Source organism: Artibeus jamaicensis, unplaced genomic scaffold, assembly GCF_021234435.1.
Source record: "Artibeus jamaicensis isolate MK-2021 breed Jamaican fruit bat unplaced genomic scaffold, CSHL_Jam_final contig_797, whole genome shotgun sequence".
NCBI classification, from domain to species: domain Eukaryota; kingdom Metazoa; phylum Chordata; class Mammalia; order Chiroptera; family Phyllostomidae; genus Artibeus; species Artibeus jamaicensis.
In genome coordinates this window covers 1,755,175-1,779,494 of record NW_026521977.1, presented here as the reverse complement: position 1 = coordinate 1,779,494, position 24,320 = coordinate 1,755,175, and the positions used below count along the sequence as shown (strand labels likewise).

At 37.0% G+C, this 24,320-nt stretch overlaps 1 protein-coding gene across 2 annotated transcripts in view; it reads left to right on the top strand.

The window, feature by feature from the left end:
• The window catches only part of SBF2 (SET binding factor 2), a 392,309-nt gene that overhangs the window by 191,504 nt on the left and 176,485 nt on the right, over nt 1-24,320 (top strand). For both annotated transcript variants that reach the window (XM_037133799.2, XM_037133797.2), the window contains exons 6-8: nt 596-701; nt 20,221-20,353; nt 21,646-21,754. In XM_037133799.2, the coding sequence (XP_036989694.2) occupies nt 596-701; nt 20,221-20,353; nt 21,646-21,754 (348 nt within the window). The remainder of the gene's footprint in view (nt 1-595; nt 702-20,220; nt 20,354-21,645; nt 21,755-24,320) is intronic.

Sequence of the window (24,320 nt, the reverse complement as noted above, 5' to 3'; positions counted from 1 at the left end):
TATTTCAAGTCTATTTCCCTTGCTTTTGCCTCTTGCACTCTCTTCCTTTACTCTCCTACCTCTGCTCCAAAGACAGAATTTGAAAGGTGGGCTTGCTCGAAATTGGAGCAAGCTTTAAGCAGTGGAATTATTTTATGGGCCATTATTTTAATGGGATTTTTGTTAGCTTTATTTTATTTACATTTTAATTAAAAATGTTTATGGTAGCTACTAGAAATTTAAAAAATTATTGTATGTAATAATGTGGTTCTTATTATATTTCTTTTATATTTTCCAGTTTTATTGAACTGTAATTGGCATATAAATGATGACTCTAACATTTTATTGTTTTTCGCTTAAGTATGATTGTCAGTGATTTTTGTATTTTGTTGTTAAATTTTCAACTACTGAATTTTCTTGTACCATATTCAGTTGGGTGCAAAGTAACTTGAATGTTTTGGGTGACACTGTTGCCCTTTGCATCTGTAGGGTGGACGTTAATATGGTCATTACCTGCTCTAAATCTGAACATCAAAGGGTTTTTTAATCTTAAGAAAATGTCTGGAAAGAAATCTTTTATGTATTTGTGTGTGTACATGTTTTCCCCACGCTGCAGAAGCTGTTTTCCTTGGGTGCAGGAGATCGGCAGCTGATCCAGACTCCTTTGCACGACAGCCTTCCTGTCACAGGCACGAGCGTGGCCCTCCTGTTCCAGCAGTTGGGTATGTCTCTGTCCTATTTTCAATGTCCTCTTGTGGAAGCCTACAAAATGAAATGTAGTTTAAGCTCACATCACCTGATGTGAATCTAAAAAGCAAAACCATTGTGAAAAGCAAACCATTAAATACTTGATATATAAAATATATAATTACATGAATTAAAATCCATGAATTCATAATAATATTAAAATTGAAATGTTGTTATTCTGACCCTGGTCATTGTGGCTCAGTTGGTCGGGCATCATCCTGCAAAGCAAAATATTGCCAGTTTGATTCCTGGGTGGGACCCATGCCTGGGCTATGAGCCTGGGCTATGAGCCCGGTCCCAGCTGGGGCAACTGTTCTATATTTCTCTCTCTCTCTGCCCCTCCCTTCCCCTCACTCTAAAAATGAATCAATAAGATCTTTTAAAAATACTGTTATTCCAGAATATGTCAGGAAACCAGTTCGTTATCTTGAAAACTTACCAGTAAAGGAAATGAATCAAGCATTTATTCTTCCTGTATGTGAACTACATAGTACAGAGTAACCCAATAGTAGTTGAGGAGAATTGTCTCTTTTTATAAGTATTCTATTGATAAATGAAAGTCATAGAGATAGAGCATCATCATGTTACATTCCTCAGTGAGTGCAGACCTAAGCGTCACTAACTTGTCACAAGAAGACAAACAAGCAGATATGATGTGCCAAGTCTTGCCAAACATTACCTGTAGTTTGACCTGGCCAGTGTGGCTCAGTGGGCTGGGTGTCGTCCCGCAAAGTGTAAGGTTACCGGGTCAGTTTCCAGTCAGGGCACCTGCCTGGGTTACGCGTTTAGTCCCCAGACAGGCACGTGCGAGAAGCAACCTGTTGATGTTTCTCTTTCACATCGATGTTTTTCTCCATCTCTTTCCCCTCTCTCTAAAATAATAACTAAAATATTTTTAAAAAATTACCTGTAGTGTTTACCAGAGGGATTAAATCTGAGTCTGATCACAGAAAGTGTAGAAGATAAGGGAACACATTAAACTGCGCTGAGAGACTGCATTTATCAAAATCCATGCTCTTGGAAACTATGGGTAACATGTTCCAGATTCTTTAACAAATAAATTATAAGGAAAGGAAAAAATGGAGGAGGAAACTCTAGATGAAAAGAGGTTTAAAACATCTCATTTTTAACAGAGTGAGATGGAACTGTAGTGTCTGAATATGCACATTTGGGTGAGAAAACTGTAGGAAAAATCAGGAAGCTGGTTACTAGAAGAGTCGGGACAGCGGTCACTGCGGCAGCAGAGAGGCAGCTGTGACTGGGGCACACGGAAGGGGCTTTTCAGATTGATTGCTGGCGAGGTTCTTCTTGATCTGTGTTTTGTTTACCACGTATTCACTAAGCCTTGCAGTTGATTTATTTGGTTTTCTATTATTTGTGTTTTATCTTGCAATAAATATACTTTTTAAAAGTTGTAAAACTAACTATATGTATAACTTATTTTTTAATGCAATGCTTGAACAAATTAGAGATTTTATTCTTCTCAAATAACAGAAAGTCTAGAAGGTTGATAAAATATTGATTCCTAGATATCACGCTGATTGTTTGGAAATTCTGCCTTATGATTTTTCCCCATCTATTAATAAGTTTTCCCTTACTAGACTGTGAGCTTCAGTAACTGACCTCATGATTAAGAGAATAATAAAAGAATAATTAGAACTTTTCTTTGTGTCCTGTATATATCTGGCGTAATGCCTTGGCCACAAAAGGCATCAATGTTTGTTGAATAAATGAGTGAATGTCCTGGCCATGGAGAGAATAGCAGATGTATTTCATTAGGAGATATTCTGTGAATGGATGAAGTGTGCCAGAACACATGATGATTAGTCATCTGAGGATCGAATATCATTATTATACTCTCAAGTATTTTGAACTTTATTATCTTTTGTTTACATATTTAAAAGTTAGTTTTTCAGGGAAAGAATGAGGAAAAGATAAGACAGGAAAGGAGAAAGAAAGATGCCTCTAAAACAGCGCTGTATGCAGAGTTGTATTTTCTAGAGCACGAGGTACTGATAATTGTGTCTAAAAGCATGCTCTTATCACCAGTCATTTCAGTCGGACTGTTGTGGAAAGCCAATATTAGACCATTATCAAAGTTCACTACCTGGGTTGGGGGTGGGGTGGTGGTGGTGGAGTTTACAAAGCACAGACAGGAAGCAGATAAAGACTATAAGATTCTTTAGTAACCTTGACTAGTTTTCCTGTGAAAGTCTAAATTTAATGATAACATTTTCTTGGTTCTTCTCTCCCAGGATTGTACGATGATAAATTTGTTTTCCACAGTTTGAGAGTTCTCTGTGTTTGCTTGAAATTATTACGTGCACTTCCGCCATCACCCACCTCATTCCCCATAAGGTCCTTAATTACTTTAATTTATCAGTTGCCATTTTTTTGTTTGCTTCTTGTTTTAGCTTATGTGAGCTAGGTTTGTTTACCTGAAGATTTGTGCTTTAAGTGTGGAAAACTGTAGTTTTTTTATGTTAATAAGATTGTATTCACAAGAACTGGTGTTTATACCCCTCCGATTTTTTATTCACTCCATAGCTGTTTAACTTTGGTGTCTCTCTTTGATCCAAATAATTTTGTGAAATTCTCATGACATCTTTTGTCATACCTGTTTATTTATAATTTGGATTTTCATGGCAAGCAAACTAGCTTTATAATATTTATTCTCCGTTTTTATAGTATATTATTTATTAGACATTTTAAAATCAAAGATTAAAACAATCGTGGGCCTTCAGCTATCATCACTCTATTTTATAATTAAACAACTTTAGTCTTGTATTTTCTGTGTTTATACTTTTTTCCAGCTTTACTGATCAGATATTATTGATATATAACGTGTACGTTTAAGGTTTACAATGCGATACATGTATGTGTTGCAGAATGATTACCTCAGTGAGGTTATTAAACCATCACCCCTCTCATAGGTGTCATTGGTGTGCATGCACTAATAACGATAAGACCTACTCTTTCAACAACTTTCAAGTATCTAGTACAGTATCATTAATTATATTCACCGGCTGTACATAAGATCCCCAGGGTGTATTCATCTTATACCTGGAATGTGTACCATCTGACCAACGTTAGTGCATTTCCGCTAACATTTAACACTTGGCAACAAGTATTCAACTCTCTATTTCTATGAGTTCACCTCTTTTAGATTCCCCAAATAAATGAGAATATAAATTATTTGTTTTAGTCGGCCTGTTTTACTTAGCATAATGCTTTCAAGTTTTCTCTATGTTGTCACAAAAAGCAGGGTTTCAATATTTTGGCTGAATAATATTTCATTGTTTTATACATAACACATTTTCTTTATACATTCACCCACTGATGGACGTGTACTTTGTTTCTATGTCTTGGATCTTGATACCTCTTTGAGATACTGCTTTAGTTAATCTGTGAAGGTAGGGATCTTGGGTTTTGTTTTTTTTTTTATTACTGTACTGTGGTGCCTGGAGTACAGTAATTGGATCAACAAATATTAATCCAATGTCTGGGAAATCTCCTTTTTTGTGCCTTGTATAAAGCCATGACCATTACTATATTGCTTTCTCCATTGCAGATTGACCAGAAATATCTATAATAAATTGTTTAAGTCTCCTGAAATATATGTCTTTATATCCTGGCCTTAATTTAAATAATTTTTCCCATTTGAAAGCTGAGACATAGTACTCTATTTGTATAGCATATCATTATTATTCAGAGAAGGGGAAGATTCTGGAGAAAAGTTTTCGGTGTTGTTCTTTTAACACAGGAAACAAATACATTTGTTAATGTTTGATGTTAAGAATTTAACCCTAAAGAAAAGTTAAAATCAGGAAGTAATTTTTCAGAATGTTTTACTATTTTAATAATCAACAGGATATGTTTATACCATTCTACTAAAATCAGTAGTAGTTATCAGTGGAATGTTTGTTTTCATATTGTCTTCCCTACTGTTATTGTGCAGCTTTGGATGGATTCTGGCTACTGAAGACTAGGGAACAATTCAAGGTTATGTGGAAAACTGATTTTCACTTGTAGTTCAAAGAAATTGGATTTGTAAATAACTATGTCACTATGAACACAGCAACAAGCATTGCTAGTTAGGAATAAAAACACTAATATAATTTCTTAAAATATTTGACATGTGTGTTATAGCATAGGTAAATTAGGCATGGGTAAGTTATTCTGTATTACACTATATAGTTTTTCTGGATAATGAAAACTGTACCCTTTAAGTACTAGAACATTGTCCCTAACTCATTTCTACTATATGAGACATAAATCTTATCTTACTAAGTTTAATAAAATATCCCCCCCTTAATATCATAAACTAGTTTTTAAAAATAATGTAAATAGGATAGAGAGCCTTACAAATGCATGCTTTCTTCACAATTTATCTGATACTAAATGATGCTGTTAAGTTCATTTTCTCCGGGTCACCAGCATACATTATCTTTTCTTGTGGGGGATCATAAAGGGTTTGTGTATGAGTAGGGAGGGAGAAGTTCTTCCCCAGGGTCTTCAGGAAGAAATCTCAGCCTCCTTCTCTTGGTGAACTAGGTCTTCATGAGCCGCCCTTGGAGGAGCTGCTTGTGGGTCTCAGTGTCTTTTCCTCCCTCAGTCCTCTTTCTGTGCACACGGTCTGTGTCAGCTCTGATGGCCTCACTGCGCTCATCTCCCTGACCTCTGCTGATCCTTCAGAATCAAAGCAGAGCTCAGTTCCTTGACGAGGGTTCAGTGTAATCACAAGGGAGCTTAAACAACAGAAGGAGGGAGACGAGAGAGTCAGGATCCGAGCGACACACTCTCCCATCACATAAGGGAGACAGACTCCACTGGCCTTTGCAGCCTTGATGATGGAAGGGAACCACGAGCAGAGGAGTGTTGGGCAGTTGCTAGAAGTTCAAAAACCCAAGCGAAGGAATTTTGACCTCCAGAAGTGTAAGATAATATGCCTAGGCAACTACTAATACACATTTGCCTTTTCTGAACATTTCATATATTTGGAGTCACACAATATATTTTCCCTCATGTCTGGCTTCTTTTACTGAGCATAATATACAGGTTGGGGCAAAAGCAGGTTTACAGTTTTTGCCCCACCCTGTATTTCTGGTGTTTTAATTTGTCACCTTCATGGCAATTTGTTATAAAAGCCATTGGAAACTAATACAGCCAGACTTTTAAAATATAAATTTTAAAATTCTTTTGTCCTTGCTTCCTTGTTGAATAAATGAATGAATGTCCTGGCCATGTAGAGAATAGCAGATGTAGCACACATACTAAAATTTTAAAATTCTTTGATTCGCAAGAGGCTGCTAAATTGGTACAGAGAATCCTCAAGTACACACTGCCTACCCTCTCCCAACAATATTATTTCATATAAGCATGGCACCTCATAACAACCGGTAAACTGATACTGGCACAAGAATAGTAATTTGGGAAGGAGTGACACTTCTCTGAACAGACATTGTTACGTGGTTTTGACCTTCTCAAAGTACATTTAGGTCTTCTTCAGGAAATAATATTAGATCAATCATGATGAGATGGAATAAAAAAGAAAAATCTTAAAACTAAAAGCATACAGAAATAAGCTCCACTGTCTTTCAAAGAATAACAATCACACTGAAGTGGAAAAACTAACCAAAGTAACTTAAGAACACAATATTTGACTACAAGGTACAGGGATTTAGAACTATGGTTGAGTAGGTTCAAAATAGACAGGGGTGTTAAGAACAGAACAGGCAATGAAAAGCCAAAGAACTTACATACATGACCCATGGACGCGAACTAAGGGGAGATCGTGGGAGGGAAGGAGGGAACTGGGTGGAGGGAGGCAAAGGAGAAAAAATTGAGACAACTGTAAAAGCATAATCAATAAAATATACTTTAAAAAGAGAACACAGTGTTTGACTATATAACCTCAGTACTGGAAAGGTTTTGAGGAGAGAATTATAAACAAATTGTTCCTTTTTAATTGGTGATATTTAGAGTTAGAGTGGCTGAACAAATTCTGTAACTTTTTAGTGTAATATAAGATCCAGCAAATGAGTAAATATGCTTATGTTGTTCAGAGCCAGGGTTCTCACTGGAAGAAGGGACATACAAATATGCACTGGAGTCACTGGGAGACGCTGTGGAAATGGATTGGAATTGAAAGTAATGGTGTGGATCATGATTTCTCGGGGGGGGGTGCACACACATGTACACATGTGTCCGTCCACATGTGTGGACACATGTATGTGCATGTATATACTATGTACTTACATATATTTCCTAGCTCTGCCTGCAGAAGTGGTTTAGAAACAAAAGCGCCCCAGTAGCGATGATCTAAAATTTACTCTCGTACCCAGAATCTCACTCTTTAATACCATTCTTCACAAAAAGGAACTAGGACTCCTTATTCAGATGGCTGGCTTTTAGTCAGGGACAGGGTAGGTACAGTAGAAGTCTGGATTATTTTGTTAAGCCAGAAAGTAAGAAAGAACTTTTAGAAAGGGTTCATGTCACAAGGACACAGGAACTAGGTTGAAGGGGTACCCACCGTCTAAATGTAGGACTTGTTTAGCACAAAAATAATTAAAGACAGTACTTGCTTATATAATGTTGGAATTTTTAAAAAATCCACAAGTCAGTGAAGGACAAATGAGGGCTCTGCTGCATGTTGAGTGCTGACCAGTGAATGTGGAGAAGTACTGGACTTGGAAAGTCATTTTGGAGCTAGTCATCATAGCAAGGACTGACTCAGTAATTGCCAACGCAGGCATACCTTGGGGATTTTGCAGGTTGGGTCTCAGACCACCACAATAAAGTGAATATCACAATGGAGCGAGACACACAGATTTTTTGGTTTCCCAGTGCATATAAATGTTATGTTTATACTACACTGTAGTCTGTTAAGTATGCAATGGTATTATGTCTAGAAAGGCAACATATATGCCTTAATTTAAAAATATATACTTTTTTTGCTAAAAATGCTAACCATCATCTGAGCCTTCAGTGAGTCAGAATCTTTTTGCTGATAAAGGGTCTTGCCTTGATGTTTATAGTGGCTGACTGGTCAGGGTGGTGGCTGCTGAAGGCTGAAGCGACTGTGGAATTCCTTAAAATAATAAATAGCACAGTAGTTTCCTACATCAGTTGTCTCTTTCACAGACTATTTCTCCGTACCATGTGATGTTTCATAGCATTTCACCCATAGTAGAACTTCTTTCAAAATTGGAGTCAATCCTCTTGGTCAATCCTGCCACTGCTTTATCAACTAAGTTTATGTGATACTCTTAAATCCTTTGTTGTCATTTCAACAGCCTTCACCTGGAGTAAATTTCGTTATCAAGAAACCACTTTCTTTGCTCATCCATAAGAAGCATCTGTTCATCCATCCAAGTTTTATCATGAGATTGCAGCATGTCAGTCACATCTTCAAGCTCCACTTCTAATTCTAATTTTCTTGCTATTTCCACCATATCTGCAGTTACTTCCTCCACTGAAGTCTTGAACCGCACCATCCCCCACCCAAAATTACTCACAAGAGTTGGATTCGTCTTATTCCAAAGTCTTGTTGATATTTGGACCTCTTCCCATGCATATTCTTAATGGCATCTGGAATGGTGAATCCTTTTCAGAAAGTTTTCAATTTACTTTGCCCAGATCCATCAAAGGAATAAGTATCTATGGCAACTGTTGCTTTATGAAGTATATATTTTTAATATTAAAATTTGGAAGTTGAAATTCCTCCTATATTCCTGGGCTGCAGAATGGATATTGTGTTAGCAGGCATGAAAACAACATTAATCTCATATATCTCCTATCAGAGCATTTTGGTGACTTGTTACATTGTCATTGAGCAGTGATACTTTGAAAGGAATGTTTATTTCTGAGCAGTCAGTCTCAATAATGTGCACAAAATATTCATTAGACAATGTTGTAAACAGACATTTCGTCATCCTGGTTTTATTATTCCATTTTTAGACGACAAGCAGAGTAGATTTAGAGTAATTCTTAAGGTCCCTGGGGTTTTCTGGAATAGTAAATGAGCATTGGCTCCAACTTAAAGTAACCAGCTGCATTAGCCCCTAACAAGAGAGTCAGTCAACCTGTCTCTTGAAGCTTTGAACCCAGGCATTGACTCCTCTCTAGCATGAGAGTCCTAGATGGCGTCTTTTCCCAATATAAGGCTGTTTTGTCTGCATGGTAGATGTGTTGTTTAGTGTTGCCATTTCATTATCTTAGCTAGATCTGGATAGCTTGCTGCATCTTCCACATCAGCACTTACTACTTCACCTTGCACTATTATGTTGTGGAGATGGCTTCTTTCCTTAAACCTCATGAACCAACCTCTACTAGCTTAAAACTGCTCTGTAGCTTCCTCACCTCTCTCAGCCTTCATCAAGTTGAAAAGAGTTAGGACCTTTCTCTGGATTAGGCTTTGGCTTAAAGGAATGCTATGACTGGTTTTATTTTCTATCCAGACCACTAAAACTTTGTCTGTATCAGCATAGATTGTTTTGTTTTCTTATCATTTCTGTATTCATTGGAGTTAGCATTTTTAATCTCCATCAAGAACTTTTCCTTTGTATTCCCAACTTGGCTAATTGTTTTGGTGCAGGCAGCCTTGTTTACCGCCTATCTCAGCATTTGACACGACTAAGCTGAATCATTTCTACCTTTTAATTTAAAGTGAGAGATGTGAAACTCTTCCTTTTACTTGAACGTTTAGAGGCCACTGTAGGATTATTAATTGGTCTAGTTTCAGAATTGTTGAGTCTTAGTCATTAGGGAGTCCCAAGGAGAGGGAGAGAGACGGGGGAACAGCCAGCAGGTGGAGCAGTCAGAGCACACACATTAATGGATTAAATTTGCCCTCTTGTATAGGCATGGCTCATGGTGCCCCAAAACAATTACAGTAGCAACACTGAGGGTCGCTGATCACAGATCACCATAACATAATAATGAAAAGTTTGAAATATTGCAAGAATTATCAATATGTGACAGAGAGATGTGAAGTGAGCAAATGGTGTTAGGAAACTGGCACTAATAGGCTTGCTCAATGCAGAGTTGCCACAAACCTTTAATTTGTAAAAAATGAAATATCTGCCAAGTATAATAAAGGAGAGTTCAATAAAACGAGGTATACCTATAGTTGGCGAGGAACAAGATATTGGCATACCCCAAAGTGTCCAACCACAGATTGCTAGTTGGAAGGAAAAATATCTACTGTACTTTGGAGAACTTAGCATTGAAAAAAGTTTATATGAACAAAATTGACATCACCGAAGACAATATTTCTGGTTATGGCAGTATGAAGAGTTTGGCAAATTCTTTTGCCCCCCCCCCAAAACAGTATGAAACTGTACAAAAAATTATTGACTATAGCTGTTTTAGGACTCTGGAAATTGACCAGAAGCATTTTTCACGCTAGAGCTTTGGAGGAGAGCCGTAGAAATCTGCAGTATTCTTAGCTGGGACCGCTCCCATCTCCCCCATTCCTCAGCTCTTTCAGTGAGAATGGTAGTTTTGCCAGGGCAGGGTTGGCTAAAAGCTGGCAGCTTTGCTGCCAAATGGGATGGAAAGCTTAAAACCACAACATGATTGTAAGTAAAAATAGTATTGATCCCAGGAGGAAATGAAAGGGAAAAAACTCTTAATTTTACTTGTCTAAGTTACCATCCTATTTGAGGCTAGTGGCAGACCAGCCAGAAATTTAACAGAGTCACAGAGAGGTAGATGAGACTCTCCACCAAGTTGGCAGTACAGGAGGCTCCTGAGTTTTACTCCTCTCACAGACGAACCTAATGTGCATCTATACATGGAGCAGTTCCCTCTGGGAGATGTCCAGAAACTATTTGAGCGACTCCTACACATTGGACTTCTGAGAAAATACCCACATAGAAATGTGTAGGGAAGAATAAGAAACATTCTCACTAGAAACCCCACTCTTGGCATAATACCATGGAGAGGGAATCTGGCTTCTCCCTGAAGAGCTAAGGGTTTGGGCCATGCAACTTGCACTCCAGTTTTTAGGTTCCCACTCAAGGGACAATCTCCCAAAACTTTTAGCTGTGAAAGTCAACCAAGCTTGCATTCAGAAGGTCCACAGGACTAAAGAAAACAAAGAAGCAGTTATTTTTTTCTTTTTTAAAATATATTTTATTGATTATGCCATTACATTTTTCTATTTCCCCCCTTCATTCCCCTCTACCCTGCACACCCTTCCCCCACCATTCCCCCCTTTAGTTTATGTCCATGTGTCACAAGTTCTTTAGATTCTATATTTCCCATACTATTCTTGCCCTCCCCCCTATCTATTTTCTACCTACCGTCTACACTACTTATTCTCTGTACCTTCTCCCTTCTTTTCCTCCTCCCATTCTCCTGGTGCTAACCCTCCACGTGATCTCCGTTTTTGTGGTTCTGTTCCTTTTCTAGTTGTTTCCTTAGTTTGTTTTTGTTTTAGGTGTGGTTGTTAATAATTGTGAGTTTGTTGTCATTTTACTATACATGTTTTTATCTTCTTTTTCCTAGATAAGTCCCTTTAACATTTTGTATAATAAGGGTTTGGTGATGATGAACTCCTTGAATTTGATCTTACCTGAGAAGCACTTTATCTGTCCTTCCATTCTAAATGAAAGCTTTGCTGGATAGAGCAATCTTGGTTGTAGGTCTTTGGATTTTATGACTTGGAATACTTCTTTCCAGCCCTTTCTTGCCTGTAAGGTCTCTTGAGAAATCAGCTGGCAGTCTAATGGGAACTCCTTTGTAGGTTACTGTCTTCTTATCTCTTGCTGCTTTTAGGATTCTCTTCTTCATTTTAATCTTGGGTAATATAATTATGATGTGCCTTGGTGTGTTCCTCCTTGGGTCCACCTTCTTTGGGATTCTTTGAGCTTCCTGGACTTCCTGGAAGACCATTTCCTTTGCCAGATTGGGGAAGGTCTCCTTAATCATTTGTTCAAATAAGGTGTCCACTTGTGGCTGTTCCTCTTCTCCTTCTGGTACCTCTATAATTCAGATGTTGGAACATTTAACGATGTCTTGGAGGTTCCTAAGCCTCTCCTCATTTTTTAAAATTCTTGTTTTTTCATTTTGTTCTGGTTGAATGTTCCTTTCTTCCTTCTGGTCCACTTTCCCAGTTTCCTTCCCATCACTATTGGTTCCCTGTGCATTTCCCTTCATTTCACTTACTGTAGCCTTCATTTTTTTATCTAATTTGCGACCAAATTCAACCAATTGTGTGAGCATCCTGATCACCAGTGTTTTGAACTGTGCATCTGATAGGTTGGCTATCTCTTGGTTGCTTAGAAGTATTGGCTCTGGGGCTTTGAGCTGTTCTTCTTCTTGAGCCATAACGTTTTGGACTGTTTGCACGTGTTATATATGAAGTACGGAGCTTTAGGTGTTCACCAAGGCAGGTCAACCCAGGTTGCTGGGTCTTGACGCTGCATGTGGGGGTGGGGTCAGAGAGGGGTAATGGCGTTTTTCCCACTCTCTTTTGGATTTTGGTCTCCTTTGCAGCTTCCCACAAGCAAATTAGGCCCTTCTGGTACTGGTTCCCGGTGTGTGGGCTTGTGCAACCTACAGGACCCTGTGGGTCTCTCCAACGAACTCTCTGTGAGCCTGGGAGCCTCTCTCGGTACCTTGACCCCCGAAAGTTTTTCCAGTTGGTGCTTTTAGGCTTTAATTCCCATCTCTGGGGCCCAGGTTTACTTGGTCTGGCTGAATGGTTCATTGTTGTCGGACTTTGGTACAGTTCAATTTCTGTCTGTTTTGGTTGTGTTTTTGTTACTAAATCTTTGTTGTCTTTAAATTTGGTTGTGCGAGGAGGTACAGTGTTTCCACCTATGCCTCCATCTTGGCTGGAAGTCCACAGAGAAGCAGTTCTTAGTGGACTTGTGAGCACTCACTGTGGCTGTCACACTGGAGCTCAGTGCAGAGGGAGCAGGCAAAAATGCCCGTGACCCAGAGTTTCCCTAATAGGGGCTTGACTGTGCAAGTAGCTGCCTGAGGGTCAGGCTTCTAATCACCTATTTCTGTGCTGACTGCTCTACTCAGCAGAGCCTGAGAGAAAAGATTCACTTCAGCTTTCAGGACACACGTAGACTGAAGCTGAAGGTATGTAAGAATATATTCCATGTCAATGGAAATGAAAAGAAAGCACCTGTAGCTATACTGACTTCAGATGTAATAGACTGTAAGCCAAAATACTGTCATAAGAGATAAAGGTCATTATATAACAATAAAGTAGTTGACTCAGTCAGAGGATGTAACAGTTATAAATACTTATGCTGCATCCATCTTCAGAGTACCTAAATATATAAAGCAAATATTAACATATGAAGGGGGAAATAGCAGCATAATCATAGTAGCTAATACAGTGCATTCATTACTGGTGTTTGTAGTGATGCTGGTGTGAACAAACCTACTGCACTAAAAGCCATATAAACAATTATGTACAGTGCACAGTATTAGATTTCAATAATAAACAACTATATTTTACAGATTTATATTTTACTATATATTTATTATTTTAGAGTGTACTCTTTGTACTTACAGAAAACAGTCTGCTAGAAACCCCGTATTCAATGATGGGTACATACTCCAAACAGGAAATCAGTAAGAAAAATAGAACCTAAACGACACGTTAGAGCAGACGGACCTCGCAGATGCTGTAGAGCCTCCACCCCACACTACAGAGCGCACACTGCTCCGGTGCCCGTGGAACAGCGTCCTCCAGGACGGACCGTGCATTAGGGCACAAAATAAGTCAATAAGTCAATGTTCTTCTTATTGAAGAACATTGGAATCATGCCCAGCCTATTTATCAGCCACAATGGTGTGAAACTAAAATCAATAACAAGAATAAAACTAGGGAATTCATAATACGTAAAGATTAAACAACATGCTTCTGAACAACCAGTGGACATTGAAGAAATCAAAAATATCATGAAATGAATGAAAATGGAAACACTACATATCAAAATATACCAGGTACAGCGAAAGCAGGTCTAAGAGGGAAGGGTATAGTAATAAGCAACGTAACTTTACACTCCAGGGACTAGAAAAAGAACAAGCTATGCCCAGAGTTATTAAAGGAAGGATATGACAAAGCAGAAATAAATGAAAGAGTAAAAGAATAATAGAAAAGATTAGTGAAACTAAGCTGTTTTTTATTTTGAAATGATACACAAAATTGACAACCCTTTAGCCAGACTAACATAGAAAATCAGGTATGAAAGAGGAGACATTAAAACTGATACCATTGAATTACTAAAGATCATAAGAAACTGTTATGAACAATTAAATGTCAACAATTAGATAACCTAAAAGAATGGATAAATTCCTAGAAACGTACAACCTACTGAGACTGAATCATAAAGGACAGGAAATATGAACTGAACAGTTACTACTAAGGGGACTGAATTAGTCATCAAAACCATCCCCCAAAGGAAAAGTTCAGGACCACATGGCTTCCCTGGTGAATTCTAACAAACTTTTAAAGAATGAATACCTAGCCATCTAAAATTTTTCCAAAGAATACAAGAGGACACCTCCAGACTCTTTTTATGAGGCCAACATTTCCGTAATACCAAAGCCAGACATGGGTGCTACAAGAAAAGACAACAACAGGCAAATATCCTGATGAATGTAGATAAAAATATTCTCAGCAAAATTCTAGCAAACCAAATCCAGTGATAGGTTGAAAGGATCATACACAATGAGCAAGTGGGATTTTTTATTCCTGGGATACAAGGATGATTCAACATTATGTACATCAGCAGATCAAGACATTGTTCTGTTCAAAGTGGTTAATTTTATGGTATGTGGATTTCACCTTAAAATATTAAACTTTTTTAGGGTTGTGGAAATATTTTATATTGAATGAGAATAAAGAAACAGGACAACTAAATGGAGTGTCTGATCCTAGAAGGAATCCTGACAGTAGGGGAAAGCTCTATTAAGAAAAATATTGGATGAGCAGACAAAATTGGAAATTGAAGATGTACTACTTAACAGCTGGGATATGTTCTGAGAAATGTGTTAGGTGATGTCATTGTCTGAAAATCGTGGAGTGCACTCAAACTATATAGCGCAGCCTGCTACACACCCAGACAACATACTGTAGCCTATTGCTTCTAGGCTACAAGTCTATAGAGCATGACACTGGACCAAGCAGTGTAAGAGTAAGTCAAGCACAAGAGGAAATGATGCAGTTGAGAGACACTGCCGCTGGTGTAACATGACGTACTGTTTTCTGGCAGACTGGTTTTTATAAGGGCAAAGAGTGCACTCTAACATAACAATAAATATACATAGTATAGTAAATATGTAAATCTGTAAAGTATAGTTGTTTATTATTGTTATCAAATACTGTGCACTGTACATAATTGTGTATGCTATATTTTTATATGGCTCTTAGTGCAGTAGGTTTGTTCACACCAGCATCACTGCAAACACATGGGTAATGAATGCATTGCATTAGATGTTACAATGGCTTCAACTAGCCGATAGGAGTTTTTCAGCTTCATTATAAACTAATGGGACACGTGACTATGCAAATGTGAAGTTAGACTTAAAATACTGTAAAATTGTTAAGTTTTCTGAATGTGATAATAAGTGTGGTTAGGTAACATTCTTAAGAAAAACACACTGAAGTATTAAGGGGTAAACGTTATGATGTACTCATTTAAGTAGCCTAGAAGAGGGTGTGAGTGGGGTGTGTGTGTAGAGTCAGAGAGTGTGCACCCACATGTAAATACAAATGTTAAAGCCTGTGGAGCAACATTTTAATGTTAGGTGGGTTATGGTAAAGGCTAGATGAGTGCTCTGTGCATTGTTCTTGTTCTTGCACCTTTTCTGTAGGTTTTAAATTATTTCCAAAGAATTGTTTTTTTTTAATCTATGTATTTATAATCTAGTTTAATAAAATTAGTTGAAACTTTCTGCGTATGCCTACTCTTCCCAAAGATAAACAAGTTCTGAATTCAGTGCTTTTTAGTCTCAGGCATGTCCTCATAAGTTGACTATATGTTTATATACAAGGTCTGTCTAGAAAAAGTCCAGCCATTGTTAATATAATGAGTGCATTTTGCGTAACATCAATGTAACCTGGCAGCCAAGGAGAGAGGACTGGAATGTGTGTGTGTGAACATTGATGACTTCACTGTACTAGACTGTGGGGGCAGTGTTGAGTGAGCATGTGTTCTGTGCAGCAGTGGCATTCAAAATGACTGAGCGAGTAGAGTAACTAATGTGCATCACATTTTGTGTTAAGCTTGAACATTCCTCCCCAGAAACTATTTAGATGATTCAGAAGGCTGCAGCTATGGGCAAATTGTGGTTGGCAGCTTCATCACGACAATGCATCTGCTCATGCATGCATCACATCTGGTGCAGTTTTTTGGCGAAACATTAAATCACCCAGGTGACTCAGCCCCAACCTACAAGCCATATTTAGCACCCTGCAACTTCTGGCTTTTCCCAAAACTAAAATCACCTTTGAAAGAGAAGAGATTTTAAGATCATTGATGAGATTCAGGAAAATATGTTCAAGCAATTGATGGCAATTGGCAGAACTGTATGAGGTCCCAAGGTGCCTACTTTGAAGGGGACATACATCATTGTCCTATATACAGTGTTTGTTGTGTCTTCTTCAATAAATGACGCTATTTTTCACATTACATGGCTGGGATACCTTCTGCACAGGCCTTGTATACCTAAGCAATAATATATAGTAGTGTTTCGTAGGGTTTTAAACAATACATAAATGTTATTCTACATAATCATTTTATGCCTTACTTTCCTAGAGTTATTTATGTTGATCTATGTAGCACTAACTCTCTTATTTTCACTGCTGTGCAGGTATCTCAGAAGTTTAAGTGATGTTTTAAACTATATTAAGTTCACAAATATAAATGCTGTGAACTTACTCCAAAATTTATATCACTTGAAAACTGTATTTAAATTTCTTGAATAATCATTGAGTTTTATAAATTTTGAATAATAAATTTCTAGTTTTAATTTTTGTTTCAGTCAGCATTTGCTATCTTCATTCAGAGGAAGTATAATTTTATAATACGATTTTGGCATAATTTAGTCATTCATTTTCAAGTTTAGGGTGTGTCCACTTTTTTATTTCAGATACTGTTACAATGTACCTTTTTATACTTACCCGTATTTTTGGACCATAAGACACACCTAGGTTTTAGAGGAGGAAAATAGGAAAAAAATTTTTTTGAAGCAAAAAGTGTGGTAAAATATTGAATAACACAAATAACATAATATTTTGCCAATGTAAATGTAAACAGAACTCAATAGCAGCATTAACAACCATTATTCCTCCCAAATGGGGGCATATCTTATAGTCTCAAAAATATGGCAAGTACAGATGAAAGAATTTCAGTGATAAATAGCTAATAATGGAATTAACTGGAATTACTGTGATAACTAGATCATAGGGTATGTGCATCTTTATTTATTATTCTTCATTGCAGTATGTATGTAGTTTCTTTTCCTTACCCATCCTCATAAAAACTTAGAATTATCAGCCTTTAAGCTATTTTGATAGGTTTAAAGTCATATCTCAAGAATTTATTGGGTTGAATTTTTCTAATTACTAGAGGTGTTGGAGCATCTTTTCTTATGTTTATCAGCCATTTTATTATCCCGTTCTGTAAATTAAGTTCCTACTATATTTCACACTTGAACAACATGCGAGTTAGGGGCACCAACCCCCCCCCCCCCCCCAGCAGTCAGAAATTCTTGTATAACTTTTGGCTCCTTCCAAACTTAGCTACTGTTAGTCTACTGTTGACTGGAAACATTAATCATGACATGAACAGTGGATTAACACAGTTTGTATATGTATTATGTACTGTAGTCTTATAATAAATAAGCTAGAGGAAAAATGTTATTAAGGAAATCACGAGGGCCTTGACTGGCATGGCTGGCTCAGTTGGTTGTGCGTCATCCCATGAAGCGAAAGGTTCCTGGTTCTGTCTCCATCAGGACACGTGCCTGGGTTGCGGACCCAGTCCCTGTTGGGGCACGTATGAGAGGCAGTGGGTGATGTTTCTCACACACGTTGATGCTTGTCTTCCTCTCTTTCTCCCTTCCTTCTCCTCTTTGTAAAAATAAATAAAATATTTTTAAAGTCATAAGGAAGAGAAAGTACATTGAGTACTTATTAAAAAAAACAAAACCAAAAACCTAAGCACAAGTGGATCCACACGGTTCAAACCAATGTTATTCAAGGTTCAACTATATTCTTTTTTGATTTTTCCTATTGATTTTAGTAGGGAGTTAAAAATTGTATTTTACACACTTATTTTACATTTATATACATCCTAGATCATTTCTTTCAGTCTGATACTTGTCTTCATTTTTAATGTCCTTTTTGACAAATTTTATTTAAATTAATTAATCAGTCCTTTCATTTATGATTTATATATTTTATACTTTCCCTATCTACATTTTTTAAGGTATTCTCTGACATCTTTTAATGGAAATTTTACCATCTTTCAATAATGACTTATGTCACCATTCAGGGACATTGTCAGTTCAGTGAGTGCCTACTGTCCAGCAGATGTGCTTGGCAGGGGGAGGTAAATCAGTGTAGAAGGCCCCATGCTGTCTTTGAGGAATTCTTGTCTTAATGAAGGGGACATCAGGCAGAAAGAGCCTGAGCAAAAGTAGCAGAGATATCAAACTGAAGGTGTCTGAGAGCTAGATTGGATCCACGCTGATCACACAGGTGTGGGAGGGGACACTGGGATTGGAACGATGGGAGTGGGACCATGAAGGCTTTTGGCCTGGAGCTCAGACTTAGTCGTGTGGTTTAGGTGTTTCCAAACATTTTTAGCATTAGAACCCTAACTAACCTCAAAGGAACCAAATGGTAACAACCACGATAATTAGAATAACCATAACATCAGCCAGTATATCTTGATTATTTATCATGGTACTGTGCTGAGAACTCCAAGCATTATCCTGTTAATTTTTGATAGCAACTTTATAGGATAGGTTTTAATATTCTCCTCATTTTACCAACTGAGTCTCAGAGAGATTGCTATATTAAACAAGTTGAAGCAGAGCCTCTGTTACTAAATTACTTCTGCGAAACAAAATGCATTTAGAAATCACTATCCCAGAGTATTGGAAAATATTGAAGGATTTGGGGCATGAAAATGACGAGCAGATTTATATTTTATGTTCGTGTTCTGGAAAGTATCTGCAGGATAGATTTGAAATTACTAAGGACTGGATTAGGGAAACCAGTTATGAAATTCTTACATTTGCTTAAATGAGAGAAAATTAAAAACCTGAACTGTAAGTTCAGATATATCTTGTAAGGTAAATTAGAAATAAGAAAAGACTATAGCAACTAATAATGGGCCAAGAGGAAATTTGCACATGCCATGTTGGTTAAAGGAAATACAGGAAGTATTTTACTTTGAGAAAGCTAGCTAATGGAGACTATTTAGTGTAGTCGGTTCATGTAATTAAGGTTTAGCAAATATAAAATTGATGCAGCAGATGATGCAGTAATAAAAGAGAAAATAAGAAATGATGTACTTAACCTCAATTTGATAAGTATGTGTGCTGTATTTTCTAGAGTTGCCACTAAAAGATGAAGTAAGTAAAGGAGCACAGCTTATAAATTCCACACTGGTAGAGGAGATAAAAGAAGAGCTAAGATAAATATGTAGAAATCATAAAGGCAAACAGAAGTAGACGAATAAAAGTATAAAATAATATATGTATATAATTACAATGAGTGTAGGTTGAGTAAGTGATCTAGTTAACAAGATTGTCAGACTGGGCTTTTTAAAAATGTCAACTATATGCTGTTTACAAGAAGTAGAAAAAAGGTTGAAATTAAAATATGGAAAAGGAGCCCCGGCTGGTGTAGCTCAGTGGATTGAGCGCAGGTCTGCGAACCAGAGGATCGCGGTTCAATTCCCAGTCAGGGCACATGCCTGGGTTGCAGGCCAGTTCCCTGAAGAGGACACACCAGAGGCAATCATACATTGATGTTTCTTTCCCTCTCTCCTTCCCCTCTAAAGATAAATAAAATCTTTTAAAAATATATGGCAAAGGATATACTACACCAGGAAAATTTCAACAGCAAAGCTGGTATGGTTATATTAATGTCAGAAAAAAAGAACTTTAAAAAGGAAAAAAGTTATTAGAGCAATGGCAGCATCTAAAATAGGAATTTAAGAAAAGGCCCTGGAGATTTAGTTGAGAAGAAGGTAATAGTATGTTTCTAAACAACCAGTAAGTTCAGTCAGTGGTAAGTGGACGTGAAATATAAAGACAAAACTGAAAGTTTGGAAAAACAAGTACCTATAGGTTGTATGGAATTTATAGTTTAACCAAATATTTTTCTTCAGGGACTTAAAAAATATCGGCTCTTTCATTCCATGTCATTCTAAGTCTATGTTTGATGGCAACACATGTAAAAATTAAATTCATTTGCTAAGTATTTGCTCTCGTGTTTTTCAGGAATTCAAAATGTCCTCAGCCTCTTCTGTGCAGTGCTCACAGAAAACAAGGTTCTCTTCCATTCCGCAAGTTTCCAGAGACTTAGCGATGCTTGTAGAGCCCTGGAATCTCTAATGTTTCCTCTTAAATACAGGTGAGATTTTTACTTGTACTTTTATTTATTCCTGAATTATGTATTAATTATTAACAATCAGTCAAAATGCCATTGCACAATAATGGTTTGAACCCCAAGGTCATATTTTACAAAGTTAGAATTCTGATAGAACTCTAGCCTAGAATTTGGAACTTTTCCAAGCCATCCATTACTGAGTGCTGATTAATTTACTGAAAAATTGATTAAGGATAGTATTGTCAGTAGCATTTAATTCTCTTTGGATATGGTTGGTGATAACATTAAGTTAGTGCTGTGATTTTTAATATTAAAGAATTATTAATTTTAGGGGATATATTAGTGTTATGGGTCTCTTAAAAAAGAGCCCTTATCTTTTTTAGATACTTATTAAAGTATTTGGTACAAATAATAGAATGTCCAAAATTTGCTTCAAATAGTGCAGTGGGGGAGAGAACACAGGGCAGCAGTGTACGCGTGTTACACATCGGTGGTGGTCAGATCCGGATCGGACACGGGGGCTGCGTGTGCCGGTCTGGTTTCCTGGGCTTTGAGGGGTATGCGAAAGTTTTTCCATGATAAAAAGTAAAAAAACTGGACAGTTTAAGCAGTGATGCCTGGTAGTGCTATAAGTAGAATATTTCATTCTAATACATGGTTTTATCAATTTGATAATCATAACACCTAGGAAACTTAACTTATACAAACCAGAACAAAATTTAGACTGTCTGTAGATTTTATTTTATTTTAAAAGTTTAAAAGATTTTTATGTATGTGCTTTTCTTAACCCATAGATATGTCTAGACCTTAAATTTTGTACTTACTTTACCACTCTTACTGAATGAAAAAATCAGTTATAGAAAAATGCAATTTGAGTATGTGTTTTACGCAAATGAATCGTGTCGATGGGGAGGGCCCATCAGGGAGCCAGTGTTATTGTCTGATGTCGCGTTGTTGTGTAAGGAAACTGCTTTCAAGGAAGATTAAAAAACCCAAGGAGACTGCTTGCCTAGGAGGGGTCAGGGATAAAGAAAGCTGCCCAGGATTCCATTTATTTTATTTTTTTCCTTTTTATTGAATTTATTGGGGTGCTACTGGGCATTCTATTTATTTTACATTTCATTATATCTGATCATATCTTTTACCTGAAGCTTTAAAAAAATCTGTCCTTTTGAAAATTAAATATTAATAACCATGAAAATATTATCGATGATTTCTGAACTTAGGTAATACAAAAAATTTACAGTATGTAGATGAAAATATGTTTAGACTATGGAAAAACAAATATATCTCACATATATATTTATTATTTCTAGCTATCCTTATATTCCCATTCTCCCGGCTCAACTACTAGAAGTTCTAAGTTCTCCAACACCTTTCATTATTGGAGTACACTCTATCTTTAAAACTGATATCCATGAACTTGTAAGTATCATCTTTAAATTGCCAGTTATTAAGGCCAGAGGTTTATCATATTACTTTTGAGTTTTACAAGATTTCAACTACCATATTTTTCGGACTGTAAGATGCCCCCTCCCCACCTTGGGAGGAAATGGTGTGTGTCCTGTAGTCCGAATGTCGCGTGCCTGCCTCGCTGTGTGTGGGGCAGGGGCGGAGCGGGGTCACAGGAGGCCGCAGCAGGGCCACGGCTACATTTTCCTCCCAAATGGGAGAGGGGTGCATCTTATAGTCCGAAAAATATGGTGCTGTTTTCAGCTCCATTGCATTCCCCGTTGAAACGATTGGCTGGCAGAAAATCATCATTGAAAAATCTAAATACAGTAATTTTTCCTATAGCAAATGTCAGAGATTTACAAAACGAATTTATTAATATTTTAAAATACCCCCTAAATTTATCTTTCTGTATTCTTCATCCTGTCTATGGGAAAGGAAGATAAAATAATGTTAGGTAGTATTCTATTTATACATTTGTTATAAGTACTTTAATTTATTCATATTTTGAAATGAGGCCTGTGTTAATGCTGAATGGTTGTTAACTAAAAGGCAAAAATCACTTTCAGAAAAGGGAAGGGTTTTAGTGGAATGCAAGTTCAGTATGAGCCCCAACAAATTATTCTATTTCTCATGCTATCTGAGTAAAAATCCCAAAGAAGGAAAGTAATGCTCCACACACATGCCCGTTCTGCAATAATGCGTTTGGTTCTCTGTTCTGCACTTTAAGAGAGACTGTAAGAAAATAATGTGCTTCAGAGAAGGGTATCCAGGATCCTCAAGATTTTAGAAACTATATCCTGTGAGGTTGTAAGGAAATTTTCTTAAGTACCAACCTGATATTATTTGATAACTAAATATAAATATTCAAGTGGCTGTCATAAGAAATGAGGATAAGATTTTTTTTTGTAGCTCTAAAAGGCCAAAATAGAATAAGTGGGTATAGTGAATGTAGAAACAAACGTTTGCTCAATATGAGAGTTTTCAGCCATTAGAGCTGCCCAGTAATGCCGAACAGTTTTCTCAATGAGGGAGGGGTTTTCACAAGCACTGTGAGTAGAGTGTAAGGGACAGATTGCAGGACGCTTTTCAGGAAGTTTAAAAATACTTCTTTCCTGAAAAGTTGCGCTATCTGCTGCCTGTGATCCACAGATCTTTAAGATTTTGTATTTCTACTTTTGTTTTAGTTTTAAATGCCAGAAAAGAGATAAGCTCTATTGGTACTTATACATAATCACAGTTAGAATCAAATCATAGGTGTCATTTAAACTGACAAAAGACTATTCAACATTGTAATTATAAACAGGACCCTTATTCATACATTAATCATTCTACCTAATTTTCTTTGTTGATATCTAGTTTTTAACTTTGATATCACTGTATAAAAATATGTGTAAATCAATATAAAAATATTCAGTAAAACCTAATTAGTATAATACTAATTAGAAACATACTAATCTGGTTTGCAGGAATTTTTTTCTAGTAAATTTTTTCCCCTGGAGCTTGAAGTGTTGCCAAAGTAAATTTCTTAATTTTTTGTGAATAAATTAGAATGAATTTTAATCCTGTTTTCAACATAATAACTTCAGCAATCTTGGCTAGTTTTCTTACTTTTTTGTTTTTTTACTCTTTTATGTAAGTTATTTGTAAATTGTTATAAAATGCTAAAAATCAGTTTTTTGAGCACCTAAACAGCACCATTTAGGTGTATACTGATTGCTTTGTGTATTAACTCATGTAATGATTACTGGGTCATTTAGATGATGGCTACACTACTATAGTGAAGCATCCAAAGTGTAGTGGCCAAAACAAATGGAGTTTTATTTAACACTCGTGCAGCATCTATAAAGGTGTTCCATTTGCCAGCCCAGTGTAGTCCAGGAACTCATTAAAAGCCCAAGCTTCTTTCCCACCAGAAACCCCTCAGGCATTGTCATCATCTGAGTATTCAAGGTTGGGTGGCTGCCAGTTCATAGTTTCAGCCGTGAATGGGGAGAGAGAGCCTTACATCTCCTCTCTTTTGAGTTCTGGAAGTGTACACATTACTTTCCACATTCCATTAGCAGAAACTTAATACCACACCTAATTTCAAAGGAAGCTGAGAAATAGAACAGTCCCTCCATATCCATAGGAGATACATTAAAAGGCCCAAGGTAGATGCTTGCAACCAGATAGTTTTCAACCTTATACATACTACGTTTATTCCTATATACACGTAGCTCTTCACTTAAAGGAAGCACTTTAGAGCTTCTCTGGCATATCTGAATTGCTAGCATCACCACTCTGGCACTTTGGGATCATGATTAGGTAGAACAAGGGTGATGTGAAAACAAGCACTGCAATACTGCAGCAGTCTAGATACCGCATGGCTCCCAAGTGACAAACAGGCGGGTAGCATATGCAGTGTGGATAACGCCTGAGCAGGAGAGCGTGGGGCAACCCAAGATTGTATCACACAGCTCCTAATGGCTTACAATTTAAAACTTACGAATTGCTTATTTCTGCAATTTTCCATTCAGTATTTTTAGACCAGTTGACC